At 35.2% G+C, this 17,460-nt stretch overlaps 1 protein-coding gene across 1 annotated transcript; it reads left to right on the top strand.

Moving 5' to 3' along the window:
* Nucleotides 1-1,200: 1,200 nt before the first annotated feature.
* On the top strand, nt 1,201-10,445 carry LOC137397954 (octapeptide-repeat protein T2-like). The gene is made up of 2 exons (XM_068084048.1): nt 1,201-1,209; nt 9,948-10,445. The coding sequence occupies exons 1-2, from the start codon at nt 1,201-1,203 to the stop codon at nt 10,443-10,445; spliced, it is 507 nt and encodes a 168-aa protein (XP_067940149.1).
* Nucleotides 10,446-17,460: the final 7,015 nt, after the last annotated feature.

The raw sequence follows: 17,460 nt of genomic DNA, 5'->3' as shown, positions 1-17,460 counted from the left end.
AAAGTACCTTTGCTATTACAAACATGAAATACGAACTTACAGCTTTGTGATAGATTGTTGATAGTATTCACTATTGGTACAACACTTGGGAATTAGAGTTGAAGCAGTTGTACATGCTGTAAACTAAATATTGTTTTTTTAATATTTAGCATTTGATATATTATGTGAATAAGCAATGATTGCATAACTTCTGTATTTTTATGTAAAACCTTCACTTTAGAAAGACTTTGGGATGTTTTTATTTAGTTGTAATTCAGTTTTTATTATTTTTCAATGCTGCCTTATGATAAATTTATGGCTTATGAATTGCAGGGCCGTGAGAAGTAATTGTTTGTATCTAAATACATTAATAAACCGATGCATGTGTTTGTCTTTTTGCTCTCTGGAAAATTATTTTCTTTTTTCTGGCTAGTATGTACGCTGGCCACTCGGCCCCCATTGCGAGATCGACATGCATAATAACTGTATGCACAATCATTCTGCTCAGCAAGGTACAGTAGTTGAGTAGCGCGGCTAGTTACGTAGTGGGCTCAACTGAGAATTTGAAAATTTAAGTTCAGTTCCTGTGCTGTGCAGTCATCTTTTGTACAGCTCATAGCGTGCCTTCGCACAGACTGACATGGCTCTAACTATGGTAAATATTTTACGATATAGGCCCTACGATACTTTTCATATCCACTAGACCGTTTTGACACCAACCGTCTGCACATTTATTCAGCACAAATTATAACTCCTGTGCTCCCAAACCCAGAACCCGGACTGTAGTTGAATTACTGTAAATTCTCATGTATAAGCCACACCTATAACAGTAAAATATTGTTTAAAGGTTTCAGGTGTGGCCTATACATGAGTGTTTATGGTAATTAATGATTTCAATTGGTGAACAAGTTACGTTAGGCCTAAAAAAGCTTACAAAATATGGACTAACAGCGCAGAAAAAGCCTTCTACTGATTAGTATTAGTGGTTGGTTGCAATTCTGACCAATCATAAGAAAGCTTATATAAAGAAACACAAATCAGGTGGATTGTTAGTGAGCTTGCACATTTACTTTCAATGGATATTTTCAATATAAAGTTACGGCAGATGATAATAGACTATGTATTCCTCTAGCACTAGTCTAGTCACTATGTTTCTATGACGCCCATGATGCACAGGTTTGAACCAATCCGCAAAAAATCCATATCATGGAAATGGCAAAAATGCCCAAGGTAAGTGAGTTTTGCTATTCGGAAATCTCTATCGAATGTTTCACATTTGCGAATGATGTAATTGGCACCTGCGCATGATGCCCATTAATATATCATACAGGCTATTCCATTATCTACATTTTGAAAAGTTTCAATGTTCCGAATGAATGCTAAAAAGCCAAGCTTGATAAGACTGCGTTGCTATTTATAATAATAATGGCATGCTTCTGTCATGTGGTGACAATGCTTGGTAGTGTTCTCTAGTAAAGAAACACACCGCCAGGACTAGGTTTTTATAAGCTACCTTGGGTGGTCCTAACACTTATCAAGGGCTTTTTCAGGAACTGTCAGATTAACCTGAAGTGATACATTTTGCAACACGTCCAGTCTGACGTGTATGCTATTTATGGGGTCATTAATTAGCTTAATACTTGACCTATGGGGTCAAGCGCTGGCATTCATTGCATTAAATGCTGATGCTGATATCAAACGCCTAATTGTACAGTAAAGCCTGTTCATAATTATAGCAGCACAATAATCGGCGCAGTGCACCGTGACAGAGCAGTGACCGTGCGCAATGCATTGCGTTGGCTGCGATGCAGTGTTTCCATAGCGCGTGTAGGGGCCGTGCTTGCATTGGACAGGGCGGGTAATTTCCATACTCTTTCGTACTGGAGACCGATTTCTTTGGAAAGCAGCCTCCATTTGCATTGTGGAATAGGTTGAAAAGGTTGAGAGTTGTATTGTGGGATACATCATCGCACGCACCCGTTGCAAGAGTCCATTCTGTTGGATCGTTGCGATCATCGCACGTTCGACAAGTGTCCGTCGTGCAATGAGCTTTCCACATCACAGCCGGTCAACGTACGACATCGTGCGCCTTGTTGCGCACCTTGCGCTGTCATATGGAAACCAGGCTTTACTAAACTTGCGTACAAGTCCAAATGCGTATCATTGAAACATAGTGAGTGAGATGTGAGAGATCATCAGATGTGTCAATAAAGCACTGAGTATAAGTATGGGCACAACTAATCAGAAATAACTCAAAGTGGATGACCCCGCATGTGTATTAGAGTGTTAGACTGGTAAGCAGAATGGTGTTGGTTCGAATCACATACACTACGCTTCCATGATGCGCAGTGCTTTGGAGTTGCACTATCTCCGAATCATGGAAACAGCGTCTTCGTACTGAAATCACTGCGCACTGATCAGCTATGCGCAGTGGCTGCACATAAGCTCTCATGCCATGGAGACGGATTATTCGAGGGCCATAAACTAGTACAAAGGTTATCCCGCTAATCTTGTATTTTTCTATTTTTCCGATTTTCTTTCACCTAAATTTAATTATGGTCTGCACCCACGAGGATGATTACTTTCCTAGACTTTGTTATCGATGCCAATACTTTTCGAAAAAAGATGACAAGTCCTAAATTAACTTTTAAATAATATATTACTTAAAAATACTTGTTAAAAATATATTGCTTTGTATAATTTGTGTTAATGTTTGTAAAACCTTGTGAATGTGTATTGTAAATAAAAGTATAATGATGACATAAGCAAAAAAAGACCGTTTCTGATGTTCGGTATCCATGATCGATTCTATTTCTCCATCAGGCGGTTCGATTTATACAGTTTCTCTTATCTGGTTAATTTGCTGAAAACCACTGCGCAGCATGGCAACGTACAATCCCCTCGACTTCAGAGTGGGCTGCATCGCAGTACTGCGCACCAAGGAAACATAGTGATTAACAGCAGTTTTTACTCCAACTTCTAATTGTTGTGGCTGGTGAAATGGCTTTTACTATAGTAAAGATTCGCGTTGTCAGCATCTTCACCATTTTCATAGACTGGGATCTTGTGAGACTTTTTTTTAAACATATTAGCAAGGGGGGTTGTAACTAGCAAATTGTTAGCACACATGACAAGCACTAAGCACTAAGCACTAAGCACTCTGGTTTTACTGGACAAGCTGCTACAGTTGCAAATCAAAGAACAAGAAAACTAGTTACAGTAGGAGTTATTGGCACAATGTTATAATAGGAGTTGTTGGCACAATGTTATAATGATATAACAAAGTGAAAACATGGTAAAATCATACAAGTGTTGGAGGTACTGTGTAAAGCTGCGTTCAAACCAGTCAATTTGCAAAGCAAGTTTTTTGGCCAATCTCTGATCAGTTTTATAAAAGCTATTGGAAAGATTTTTTTCGCTTGCAGGAACAGATAACTTTAGCTGATATATTCCTGTTGAGTCATGCTTTGCACTTTATTGACCCTTTCCTACAGTTTTTCTCCAATTATTTTAGCAAATTTACTAATTATTTTACCCAGCTTATCACTAAAAATGAATAACTGTAGGAAAGACAATCTTTTGCTAACTCTTTCATATACCATATCATACCTACCATGTACCACATCAGGCAAGAAAGATGGACCTGTTGTAACCTGAGGGTGCACTGTATTAATTAATAATGAAAAGTGCATATTTCGCTTGTGCAATCGCGAAAAGGATATACAGTATATGATGAGAGCAATGAGTGTGATAAGAATGGCTTTGCCCTGTGGTTCCGCACTCATTAGCAGACTTGCGAATAGAATGTGGTGAGTTCAAATCCAGTATGAAGCTGATTTTTGTCGCTAATCTTTATTACTACAACTAGACAGACAAGTGACAGCAAGACAAAAACTAAGATTTACATGTAAAGATATACATTTATATATATTATATATTGTATATTATATATCTTGTATATATATTATATATACTAGATACGTGTATATCTTGTATATATATCTTGTATATATAATCAATGATTTGTATTTATCTTTATATATAGCTGATATATATATATGTATATAAAGTATATATAAAATATATACTTGTATATATATTATATATATACAATGGCTGTTCGTACAAGTTTATAAACTGTTTAGACAAGGAAATCTTTACATGTTTACCTGTCGTCTTTACCTCTGTGTGCCTGGTACAAAAATTAGTTTTGTAGTGCTATTATATTTCATTTTGTATTTTTTGTTTAGCTCATGTCAAAATTAGTTTTGTAGTGCTATTATATTTCATTTTGTATTTTTTGTTTGGCTCATGTCAAAATTAGTTTTGTTTTGCAATCTTATATAAAAGCGAATGCGGCCCTTTGTTGGCATGTAAGTTTTTTCACTGGCCTCTTCTGTGTGTGACATTATATCATAGACCTATTAACTATACTATTAACTATACTACTATTTAATGTATAGTTAATAGGTCTATGAATTATAACAATTAGACTTCATAATGTTGAACTTCATTATATTTTACTGAAGTAACATTTTGATGCAAAATTTATTTATATAAATACATATATATGTATATATAATGTAACATATATGTAATATATATTTTACAATATATAATATAACATACTGAAGAAGAAGGTTGCAGTTCACTAGAAGCCGAGTGCTCAATATTAAAATAGAGCATTTATATAAATGCTCTATTGAATGCTCTACGAATGCCCTTAATACTTAATTCCAAGTTCTTAATATATTTTATATATTATAACATATATAATGTATATATTATAATATATATTAGTGATATTATAACATATTCATATTATAATATACATATTGTATATATAATATATATACTTGTAATCAAAAGCAATCAATTGATGCAGGTGTTACTGCGTCAGTCTACCAATCGGATTGTCACGAGTTGGAGTATTATCGATTATTATTATATTAGGTATTTTTATCCTTGGCAAGCAATAGATGCGATAAGAGATAAAGTGAAAAAAATGAGCGATGTGTGCTTTGGCAGGTACACATCGCTCGTTCTTATTATAGCAAAAGTGTATTTTAGTTTTACTTTATTGCAGACATATAAAATATTCGTTATTTGTTTTCCTTCGCAGAACAGACCTTGCTTTATAGAAAAAATACACAAATAATTGTATATGTACGTCAGAAATTTACTCAACCTATCCTTCGTTTTTTCGTGTCGTCATTTTATCGTTGTCGGCCATCTTTATAGACAATTTTTTTGTTAGAAACACTAAGCTTTTGCAATGATAATTTGAAAACGATGTTTTTGTTTGCAATTTTTTATTATAGTATCAAAACAACACTTAAAAGTACTAATAAATCAAAGAAAAACGTTTTCTACAAAAATGACGGCTTTTTTTTTGAACGAGCGCATGTGCAAACGACTTGATGACGTAAAAAAAAACGATGGATTGCAAAATTACCGCAATCGTGAACCCTAAAAAGAGTGAAAGTGATAACAAAGAAGGAAGATTTTTTCGATACAAACTGCAGTTGAGGATTTTTTTTGACGCTGCCATTAAAGCACAACTTAAAAACTCAAGTCTAGCTTTTCTCTTTTTTGGCCAAAAAAAAGCTGTTGTCATCATCAGCTTGGAAACATTTTGGAACGAATTAGGCAATTTACTTGTATATTAATGTTCTTATGACATAAATTCCATCGTCATTTAACACCGTCGTCAAAACTTTGAATGCAGCGCCATAGAAATAATTAATAACTGTATCAGGCTAATACTACTTCCTTGTTTAATGGGGTCTTGATATTTCGCCGTAAGTGAAAATGTTATAGCAATTACGATGAAATCTGCACTGATATGTTAAGGTTAATACTTGTGCTTAGTATGAATGCAGCTAAAAGTCTCATTATTTGTGAAGAAAGTTTTCTAAATAGCAACGGCTTGGCTAAAAATTGTATAGATGCTAATATCGACTATTTCATCAGTTCGGAAAAAAATTTGAGGTTAGAAGACACTGTGTAAAGTATTGCTACAACCAGAGAAAAATAAAATGGTTCCAAACAAAAGCAACAATCAAAACTCAACTGGTCAAGCAAATGATGCAAATATTTTTGTTTCCAAAATGTAAATTTTTGTTTCTGGGTTTATTATGAATATGTTTATGTCCCTCGTTCTTGAATATATATGTTTGTAGCATTTTATGGATTATTATTATTATATAATTTATTAATTTTCAGATTAATAGCATATTATTTGATAGCATCATTGTGGTTATCTGAACTCGGTTTGCAATAGATCACCGCTCTTAACTCCTCTTCTATGGCACATAAAAATGCAGTTTTGGCTGCAAACTTTAGCAAACATATCGATGAGTGCAATGAGCTTTTAAGCAATATTGTTGAATATGGTTATAAAATACTTATATTCAAAAAATCATAAAAAATGATCTATAAACACAAATATAATTCATAGACAATATAATTATACTTATAACTAAAAGTTTTGTACTTTTTTAATCTCTTGGTCACTAGTTCATCCAAGTATCAATTATCAGAAGATGATTTTAGATTATTGAAATCTTGCAAGATTGGAAGTTCTTTTATAACAAGTGCCTGATAAAAGAAATTTATTGATTTGTACAAAATCTAAACAGCAACCACCAAGTGTTATGCAGAACATCTCACAAACAGTGCGCACACAAGCAGTCACAAGCAGTCACAAGCAGTGTTATGTCGATCTCTCAAGGCATACCAGACTGCCTGCACACAAACCAGAGTAAATAGAGAAAAATACGATATGGATAGCAAAAAGCAAAACACTTGCATCGTTTATTACGGAATTTAGGGACAAACAATCACCTCTTACGGCACTGCAATTCATAAGCCATAAATTTATCATAAGGCAGCATTGAAAAATAATAAAAGCTAAATTACAACTAAATAATAACATCTCAGTCTTTCTAAATTGAATGTTTTACATAAAAATACAAAAGTTATGCAGTCATTGCTTATTCAGAGAATATATCACACGCTAAGTATTAACAGAGCATTATTTGGTTTAGAGCAGGTACAACTGCTTCAACTCTAACTCCAACGTGTTGTACCAATAGCGAATACTATTAAAAAAATATCACGAAACTGTAAGTACGTATTTCATGTCTGTAATAGCAAAAGATACTTTGCAGTTCTAATCAATCAAACAGGAAATAATTTTAGATGATTGAAAGCTTAAAGATTAGAAGTTCTTTTACAACCAGTACTTAATAAAGGAAGTACTCTGAAATGCACAAATATATAAACAGCAGCCACCAAGTACTAAACAGAATGCGTCACATGCAGTGCGTTCCATACTTTGAGTTGTTTTTCTGTTAAACAGTATCATAATTCTACACAAACATTTCAAGGTTGTTATACAAACTCCAAACCATTGAATCCATTCCGATGTTGGTTCAAATTCATTATTTAATCGTGCCAGTGACCCAGTTACATCCTCAAAAATAAACTGTATTATAAAGTTCACTGTGGTTTGTGCGTAGATGCAAGTGGGTACGCTGGTTGAAGCCACATACTTGTAGTCAGGCAGTTGGTCTATAATGCTGTGGTTGCTGAAGCACATCAGAAAGGCTACCCCATAGCTAATGAAATGCATTAGCAGGTGCTTGATTTCTCCATTGACCAAAAGCTCTAACAAGCATAAGACGATTCCAACTCCGATGTAACCAACAGCTAAAAATATCAAAGCAAAGCAGGACTTTGCAGCATTTTCCATCTCTTTGCTTAAACCATTTGCTTCCCTTTCACTTGAATAATCTACAACAGCAAATAAAATAAATGACAGATAACTACCACCCTAGTTACAGACTAGCTTCAGATGACCTTAAGAGGTGCATTTGGGTTTGCTTCTCTTAGGAGTCTGATGGTTGGGTGCATGTGAGATGTTTGAGAGACCATCAAAAAAAACTAAATTGCTCTTTCCATTAAATATAGTATACATGTGGTTGTATGTGGTACACACGGGTACATATAGGTATAAGTGGGTATGTGTGGGTATCTGTAGGTACTGTAAAACTTCCAATTGAACGCCATTTCCAATTGACTACCCCTTTGACTATCTTTGATTTTTATAAACCCATAATATTAAGTAGTCAGTAGAAAAGTGTCCATAAATCGAACTAATAATGTATTGCTTATATTAATAATAATCAATTACCTAATTGTCAAACTCTAAAAATTTTTGCTTTTTTTATTAAAACTTTGAAAGCAACACTATAGCAATAATCAACAATGGTCTCAGGCTAATAGTAGCTCCTTGTTTAACACAGTCTTAATACTTCGAAGTACTTATACATATATAAAAAATGGTTTAAGTTTACGATGGTAGATGAACTTTAAAAACACTGCCATAGAAATAATTAATAACTATCTCAGGCTAATAGTAGTTTCTTGTTTAACACCGTCTTAATATTTAGAAGAACATGCATATAAAAACGGTTTGTAGGTTTTGGGCCAAAGGTTACGTTTAGCGAGCAAACTGTTATGCGTTGCACTTGTGCTAAATGCAGCACGTCAAAGTTTGCTCTGCCAAAAATTGTTTGAACGCTAATATTAACTAGTTCAGCAGTACAGAATAAGAGTTGAGGCCAGAAGATATTGTGGAAAGTATTGGACAATTAGAAGATGTTTGTTCCATCGACAGCAACAATCAGAATGCAGCTATCCGAGCCAACGATGGAAATATTTTTGTTTCAAAAACGTTAATTTTTGCTTTTGCATGTAATTTAAGTATGGTTTGTCTATGTAACTAGTTCATGAATATATATTTGGATCATTTGATAAATTATTATTGCATAATTTCTGAATATGCAGATTTAGAACATGTTATTTAATAGCATCTTTGCGGCTATTTTAACACGGCTTACATTGGACCGGTGATCATAACTCCACTTCTATTGCACATAAAAGCTAGTTATGGCTGCAAACTGAGGCAAAAATATTAATGAGTGCAATGAGCTTTCATTCAACAATGTTAAATATAGATATAAATTAGAATGATATAGAAATTCAAAATGCCAACAAATTGCAAAGAAGGGCACATGCGATAATATCATTGCAGGTCAATTGAAAGCAATAAATATCAACTGGTAGAGATATTTCTCAATTATATTATGCCTTTCGATGCATATTCATTAAGAAATCTTTGGCAAGTTGGAAGTAAGTTAGCAAATTTATTGCATCAAAAAAGTTTAATATCGCTCAACCACAAAAAGAGAGCAAAATATAGGCGACAATTGCTTCGCCCGTATTAGGGCTAAATTTATCTTCCAAAAATTCTGATGATCCATTTTGTAAAATACACCGCCAGCCTCTATTTGAATGCCGCCTCTAATGGACCGCTACTATAGAGAAAGGGTTGAAAAATAAAGCGCCATGACGTTAAATTAGAGGTTTTATGGTATATGTGTGATATATTGATATAATAAAAACTTAGGTCAAGCTAACTTGGCGCTATATATTTAATATAATTTATGCTTTGTATAGCTATTTATTAAATAGCCGTGGCTCATAGTTTTATAAACTAGGTTTTAAGGCAACAGTTCATTACATAATATGAGAGTGAATAAACCACATTTGTTATAGTTTGCGCTATTATTCATACAGAAACATAACAATTTGGTACACAAGGGTACATATGGGTATAACCAGGTATATGTGGGCACATGTGAGTGTATGTGGCTACACATGGGTGCATATGAGTATACGTGGGTACACGCGGGTATAAATAATATAATTTGTTTCATCATAGTAAATGAACTAGCTTTCAACAGCAAGTGTTCATTTCAGCTGACAAATTGTAAAATTATATCTAACACGATGGCTCTTATAGATTTTAATCTTGCAGTGTTTCAACTCATTTCACCTTAACGCAAAAAAATCATTGCCACTTTGGATGAAACCCTTGAATTGGACCAATTGAGAATCAGAACAGTCACGATGGAGAGAGGGAGAGAGAGAGAGAGAGGGAGAGAGAGAAAGTGGGAGTGAAGGAGACAGGGAGAGAAAAAGAGAAGGACAGAGGGAGAGGAGAGAGGGAAAGTAGGATAAAGGGAGAGAAGGAGAGAGGGAGAGAAGGCGAGAGGAAGAGAACGGAAGAGAGAGAAATAAGAAGAAAGGGAGAGAGAAAACAGGTAGACAGAAAAGAGCGAGGGAGAGAATTAAAAAGGAAGAGAATAATAAAGAGGGAGACAGGGAAAAAAAGAAAGAAGGAAACAGGGGAAAAGGAGAAAGGAAGTGAATGGAAGAGAAGGAAAGAAAAAGAAAGGGAAAGAAAAGACAGGGGGAAAAAGGAGAGAAGAAGGGAGAGAAAGAGAGAAGGAGAGGAGGATAGAGGAAGAGAAGGAGAGAAAAAAGAAGAGAGAAAAAGAGAGAGAAAGAGAGAAAGAGAAGGAGAAAAAGAAGGACAGAAGGCAAAAGAATTTTAAGGATCAATGGCATGATGAAAGTCACGAGCGCTTGGCCTTTTTACGCTTTACCAAACGTAACAAGAAACGCAGCAAACCGTGGCGGCTGCTATCGCAAGTCTACTCTTGGCGGGATCTCACTTGGCCAGAAGAGTATATAAAATATTTACAGTATTTACTGTAGATATTCTATGTATACTGTGCTTTTTTTAATCAATTTAATATTTTTAATGGATAGTCTTAAAATCCAATTTAATCTTTAAATGGTTCAAAAAATACAAAAGGTGAGCCACAAAGTAGCAAAGGATTATTGTAGTTTTGGTACTATTAGTTCATTAGAGTAGTCAGTAGTAGGTGAGTGTTTAAAGACAGCAAGAGTTGGCTGAATATAAGACACTTTCATCTGAATGGCTAGAATCAGTTCAAAAGTTAGTTTATGGTATCATATTTTCATTTTGTAAAAAAAACTATTAGAAAAGCATATGATCGTGTCATATAATTTAGCTTCCAAGGCAGTAGCATGCTACTAACTCTGAAAAAACATAGTACATTTGTATGCGGCTAAATTTCTGACAACTTATAAGAAATACAAAAGACTCTCTTGTATTCTTTTGTTCAAACCAGCTATATACTAAAGCACCATGCATGTATTATTACGTTGCAACCTCGTTTTAGAAATGCAGGTCTGAGGACAGTGTGCATTTACATAACTAGTAGTAAGCCCGGCGATGCCTGTGATTTTCATCTTTTTCAATATGATAGTCTACTGATGGGTGCTTATGTAGCTGGTTGTCAAGAACCAAATGTGGCTTTGAAGTCTAATGTTATAGCAGCCTGGTGTCAGGTACAGAGCATAAGCTGGTGAAGTTTACATATAATCTGCCACAAATAGCATAAATACATAGTATTGCGCATATTAGTAGACACACACACGCACGCACGCTTGCACACACGCACACACACACGCACGCACACACATGCGCACTTATGTGTACATAAACACACTCACAGATGCGCATGCACAAACATGCACACACATGTATGCACATGTGTGTGAACTAACACAGTCCCACATGAGCACATGTGCACGCACACACATGCAAGCACACAAGCACACACACATACACTCACACCCCCCTCATACCTCACACGCAAACACATTGACAATGTTAGATGTTCTTACATAAATGTAAAACTAATTGCAGCTGTGAGTCTGTTGAGTTCCAATGTTGCTAAAACAACTGTGTATATTTAGCACTAACCAATGATGGATGATGATAGGTAGATGTAAGCTAGCGAAGCCTTGGTATAAACCTAACGATAATGAGTAGCTGTAAGCTAGTGATGCCTTGGTATAAACCTAGCAATGATGGGTAGCTGTAAGCTAATGATGTCTTGATATAAACCTAGCAATGATGGATGGCGGTAAGCTAGTGATGTCTTGATATAACCTTACTGATGATGGGGTTCTGTGAGCTAGTGATGTTTTGATATAGACCTACCAATGATGGGTAGCTGTAAGCTAGAGATGTTTTGATATAAACCTACCAATGATGGATGGCGGTAAGCTAGTGATGTCTTGATATAACCTTACTGATGATGGGGTTCTGTGAGCTAGTGATGTTTTGATATAGACCTACCAATGATGGGTAGCTGTAAGCTAGAGATGTTTTGATATAAACCTACCGATGATGGATGGCGGTAAGCTAGTGATGTCTTGATATAAACCTACCGATGATGGATGGCTGTAAGCTAATGATGTCTTGATATAAACCTACCGATAATGGGTATCTGTAAGCAAGTGATGTCTTGATATAAACCGACCAATGATGGGTAGCTGTAAGGTAGTGATGTCCATATATAAACCTACTAATGATGGGTAGCTGTAAGCTTGTGATGTCTTGATATAAATCTACCAATGATGGGTAGCTGTAAGCTAGAGATGTTTTGATATAGACCGACCGATGATGGGTAGCTGTAAGCTAGTGATGTCTTGATATAAACCTACCGATGATTGGTAGCTGTAAGCTATTGATGTCTTGATATAAACCTACCAATGATGGGTATCTGTAAGCAAGTGATGTCTTGATATAAACCGACCAATGATGGGTAGCTGTAAGGTAGTGATGTCCATATATAAACCTACTAATGATGGGTAGCTGTAAGCTTGTGATGTCTTGATATAAATCTACCAATGATGGGTAGCTGTAAGCTAGAGATGTTTTGATATAGACCGACCGATGATGGGTAGCTGTAAGCTAGTGATGTCTTGATATAAACCTACCAATGATGGGTAGCTGTAAGGTAGTGATGTCCATATATAAACCTACTAATGATGGGTAGCTGTAAGCTAGTGATGTCTTGATATAAACCTACCGATAATGGGTAGCTGCAAGCTAGCGATGCCTTGATATAAACCTGTCAATGATGGGTAGCTGTAAGCTAGTGATGCTTTGATATAAACCTGCATAAATATTATTCTAGGGAATTTCCCTTTCTAATTCTGTGAGACTAGCCTACTGCTTTACTGACCTTCTGTAATTAATTTTGTGTGGAGTTCATTAGAGCCAATCTGGTCGTGTTTAATCAGCTCTTTAGCAGCTGAAATATTGAAATAATGATCGCTGTTTGATATTGTTGCCTTACAACAACACTCTGTGTAGTAAGAGCTAATCCAAAATGTCAGAAAGTCAGCTCTCAGAAGCTCTCTTAGTTCTCTCCTAGTCAAGAAACAGAACCTTTATGTTTTGAAAAGGTACTATTATTTTAATAGTTTGTCTGGCGACAAATAAATAGGCTATTAAGTAAAATAAATTAATAAAAAGTTTGTGTGACAAAATATCTTTGAAAAGAACACCTAAACTGAACACTTTATAGTTTACCATTCTACGAAGAAGGTTCAATTGTTACAGAAGTTTTAGTTTTCAAAAACTAAGCCTAATCATCTAAAACCTTTCACCCTTGTTAAAGCAATCTCTACAGGCTTGTTGAATCATTGAGTAAATTTCTGAGGCACTGTTCTAAAGTTTCAAGTAGCTCCATTTTGTTTTTGCCAATCTCTAGAATTTTAGTAGAAGCAGCTACATAATTTTTTCACTGTTCATCTGCAATGACATTGCTAATTGCACTACTGCTAGGTTAGAGTTGGCTTGGCATCATGCTACAATGTTGTAGAGGATTCCCCTTTCTGATTCTGTGAGACTAGTCTCATGGCTCTACTGACTTCCTGTAATTGATCTTGTGTGAAGCGGGTTAGAGCCAATCTGGTCTTGTTTGATCAGTTTCTGTAGCAACTGGAATATTGACATAATGGCCGTTGTTTGATATTATTGCCACCATCTGAGTAACAAGAGCTTAACATAAATTTTAGAAGGTCAGCTCTCAGAATCTCTCATACCAGTGTTTACCAGCAAGAGATTGTCTGAGACACTCAAACAGGAAACACCTTGAGTGCTTAAAATCTAGTAAGATATACTAATTCACACTAACTCAGATACATGCTGTGGTCTACCCTATTGATATGATACAGTGGACTCTGTAAACTGTAAGTATTATGCTGATTGGCTAGAAGTATCTAATACAGTAATTCTTTACATTTTGTAGTTAATGTTGATGGTCATGTTAATTGTTAATGTTAACATTTTTATGGTGCTTAAGAGAGGCCAGCGATCTCTGGGGAAAATTGAAAATCTTTGAACTAGAAACTGATAATTTTATATCTAATCAAGTCCCTTTTAGATTAGTCATAAGCATCTCCCTTTTTCAGGATCATTAGAAAATTTTGAAGATAGAGCGCATGATGAAAGGTGTCACGAGTGCTTTGCCCTTCGCAAAGATCCATATCACCCGGTTCACAGATCTCATATCAGCACAACACTCCAATATGAAAGCCTCTGTCAACCTTAAAGGCAATCTCTCAACACCATTTGAGGTCCAAAAGGGAGTGAAACAGGGATGTGTACTAGCACCCACCCTTTTTTTTCTCCTTTTAGCGACGGTTCTCCATAGGGCCTTTGATGGATGTAATAATGGAGTGATGATTCAAAGCAGACCTGGCGCAGACATATCCAACATAAATCGATTCAAGTCTATTAAGAAGACAAGGCAAGTGCTTTTCAAAAAACTTATGTTTGCGGATGATATGGCTTTTGTTGCACATTTTCACGAAGACATGCAAGAAATAATCACTTGGTTTGCCTCTGCAGCAAAATCTTATGAACTACAAATAAACATTAAAAAAACTAAGTTGCTATTCCAGCCCACCCCTGGCACTGATAACACTCACCACAACATCAAGATCAATGATCGGAAATTGTCACCACCAAGGAAATCAAGTACCTAGGCACAACAGTAACACGCAACAACAAGCTTGATTGTGAGATACAAATCTGCAAATCAAAAACAACACAGGCAAACTCAAACATAGAGTATGGTTCAATAACGATCTAAACATAAAAACCGAATGCGCTGTATACAGATCAAGCTATCATTCTGTCTACCTTCCTATAAGAAGCTTAAGCCTAGACAGTGTACATGAAACGATCCCACAGCCTCAATGCCTTCAAGATGCGTCATCTACGCCAAATCCTAAGTGTAAAATGGATGCATCAAGTAACAAACCAAGAAATTCTTGAAAAGACCAACATGGTCAGCATGTATGAAGCTCTAATACAACTTAACTTACATTGGACAGAGCATGTAAGCCGCCAAGACAACTCCAGACTTCCTAAGCAGATCCTGTACGCACAACTAGCTGAAGGATCTCGCAATATAGGCCAGCCAAAACTCCGATTCAAAGACACTTTAGAGCAAAATCTTAACACTGAAAAGATCCTATTAGAAAGTTGGGACAAGATAGCTAAAAACAGAACACTGTGGAGAAATCAAGTAAAATGATGTCATAGTCGGGCATGTTGAACAGCAAGATAGATAGATATAAATGTAACTAGAAATACAGCAAACTGCAACTGCTATCACAATTCTACATGCGGCTGTATCTCACGAGGCCAGAAGAGTATATAAGATATTTATATGTTTTATGTACGCTTTTTATTTTTATTCAACTTAATATTTTTTAATAGTTAATCTTTAAATGGTTCAAGAAATACGAAAGTAAGGAAAGGTGAACCACAAAGTGATGAAAGATTACTGTAGTTGTTCATACTACTAGATGTTACTACTAGTTGACTAGAGTAGTTAGTAGTAGTCAAGTGTTTAAGGACAGCAGGAATTGGATGAATTTGAGACAACTTTATCTGAATGTTGAGAATTTATTGAAAGGTTCATAGTAAGTTATTTTTATTTTGTAAAAATAATTTTAAGAAAAGCATATAAACCGGTCATATATTTTATCTTCCAATGCAGTATCATGCTACAATTCTAAAAAAAGGCAGAGTATTTTCGTTAGCCGTTGAAGCTCTGAGAACTTATTAAAAACAACATGAAAGACTGTCTTGTATTCTTCTACTCAAACCAGTTATTGTGTACTATATACTAAAAGCACTGTGTATGTATTATTACATTGAAACCTCATTTTAGAAATTCAGGTCTGAGGACAGTGTGCAGCTAAATAACTAGCAGCAGGTTGGGCGATGCCTGTCACTTTTTAAAATTTCAATCAACTAGTATGCGGGTAAATGTTTAAGAGGAAGATTCTCAGAAATCAAAGGATGTTTTACAAACTATTATTGTTTAGCAATCTGGTAGAAAGCACAGAGCATATGCGTGTGAAGTTTACATGTAATCAGGCACATAATTATGTGATAGGAGCATAGCATTTACACAGATTAACAAATTTACCCACACACACACACATGCACTCCACACACACGCACACACGCACGCACGCGCGCACGCACGCACACACACAAAATGACAAAATTAGGTTTATTGATAGAGATATAAAAGTGACTTGAAAAGCATTGAGGTGCTTGACAAAAACATCATGCTGATTTTTTGCATAAATCAAACTGGTAGTGCACAATATGTGTTTGTAAAATGATATTGAGTTTATTTATACCGGTTAATGATGTTTTGAGCAAATCAGCCCATGAGACAAAACACAAAACAAGCATAAAATAGTACAGTCAGTAAAATAAGTGACTTCAGCTGTTTATTGGTGCTAAAGCAGATGTACCACTCCGCCTGTTTTCAGCTGTCAAATTGTAAAAAAAACTCACTCATTCATAATCATGGATGGCTCTTTGGAGAGAAAGGCAAAATATTCACATAAGTATATGCACTCCCTACCATGAATTTGAACAGTTTTAGGAGGTGTAACAAAGCCAACTCTCATTCCACTCATTTACTAAACCTGTTGATGCTGTTGAACCTATCTTGATAAGTTTTACTATTGTTTGTAGGAAAGTATAAATAATATATAGGTATATAGTATATAATATATAGTAATAATATATAGTATAAATATAGGTGCATCCAAATAAAGGACTTATTCATTTGCTCAGTGATCGTATTGATTGAATGAGTTTTTTTCGACTTCAAAATCTGATATATTTGTTAGGTGTACATGTACACCGATCTTTTATTACTTTGCAGTTTAGTCTTCACGATTTTATTACTTTGTGAGGTGCAGAGACTGATCTTTAAAAAACCAAAAAAATCAAAATCAAAATACAACAATCTACATTGTATCTCATACTATGATCCGATGAGTTCCTTCTGTAAGCAAGATTTGAGATCATCAGGATTTGTAGTTTTCCGGTTAAGTTTTGTAAAGTGTGAAAGTGTGGCGGTGTTTATATATTATGCATTGCCGCAAACAATAGTTATCCTCTCTCTCATATTCAAGAATGCATGGCATATATATTACCTAAGCTATAATAATAGAGGATACCCTACCTATCATTGATGGTATGTATACCATCTAGGCTGTAACATGATTCTATTAATAATACCTATGATTACTGGCATGCATATTATCTAAGCCATAACATGATACTCCACCTATGAAAATGTGTTGTCTCTTTGTAGTTTTAAAGTTAGTATTATCAGCGTAATTTAATTTTTTGTTATAGCA

This window comes from Watersipora subatra, chromosome 6 (assembly GCF_963576615.1).
Source record: "Watersipora subatra chromosome 6, tzWatSuba1.1, whole genome shotgun sequence".
Lineage (NCBI taxonomy): Eukaryota > Metazoa > Bryozoa > Gymnolaemata > Cheilostomatida > Watersiporidae > Watersipora > Watersipora subatra.
This window is presented reverse-complemented; position numbering and strand designations above follow the sequence as displayed.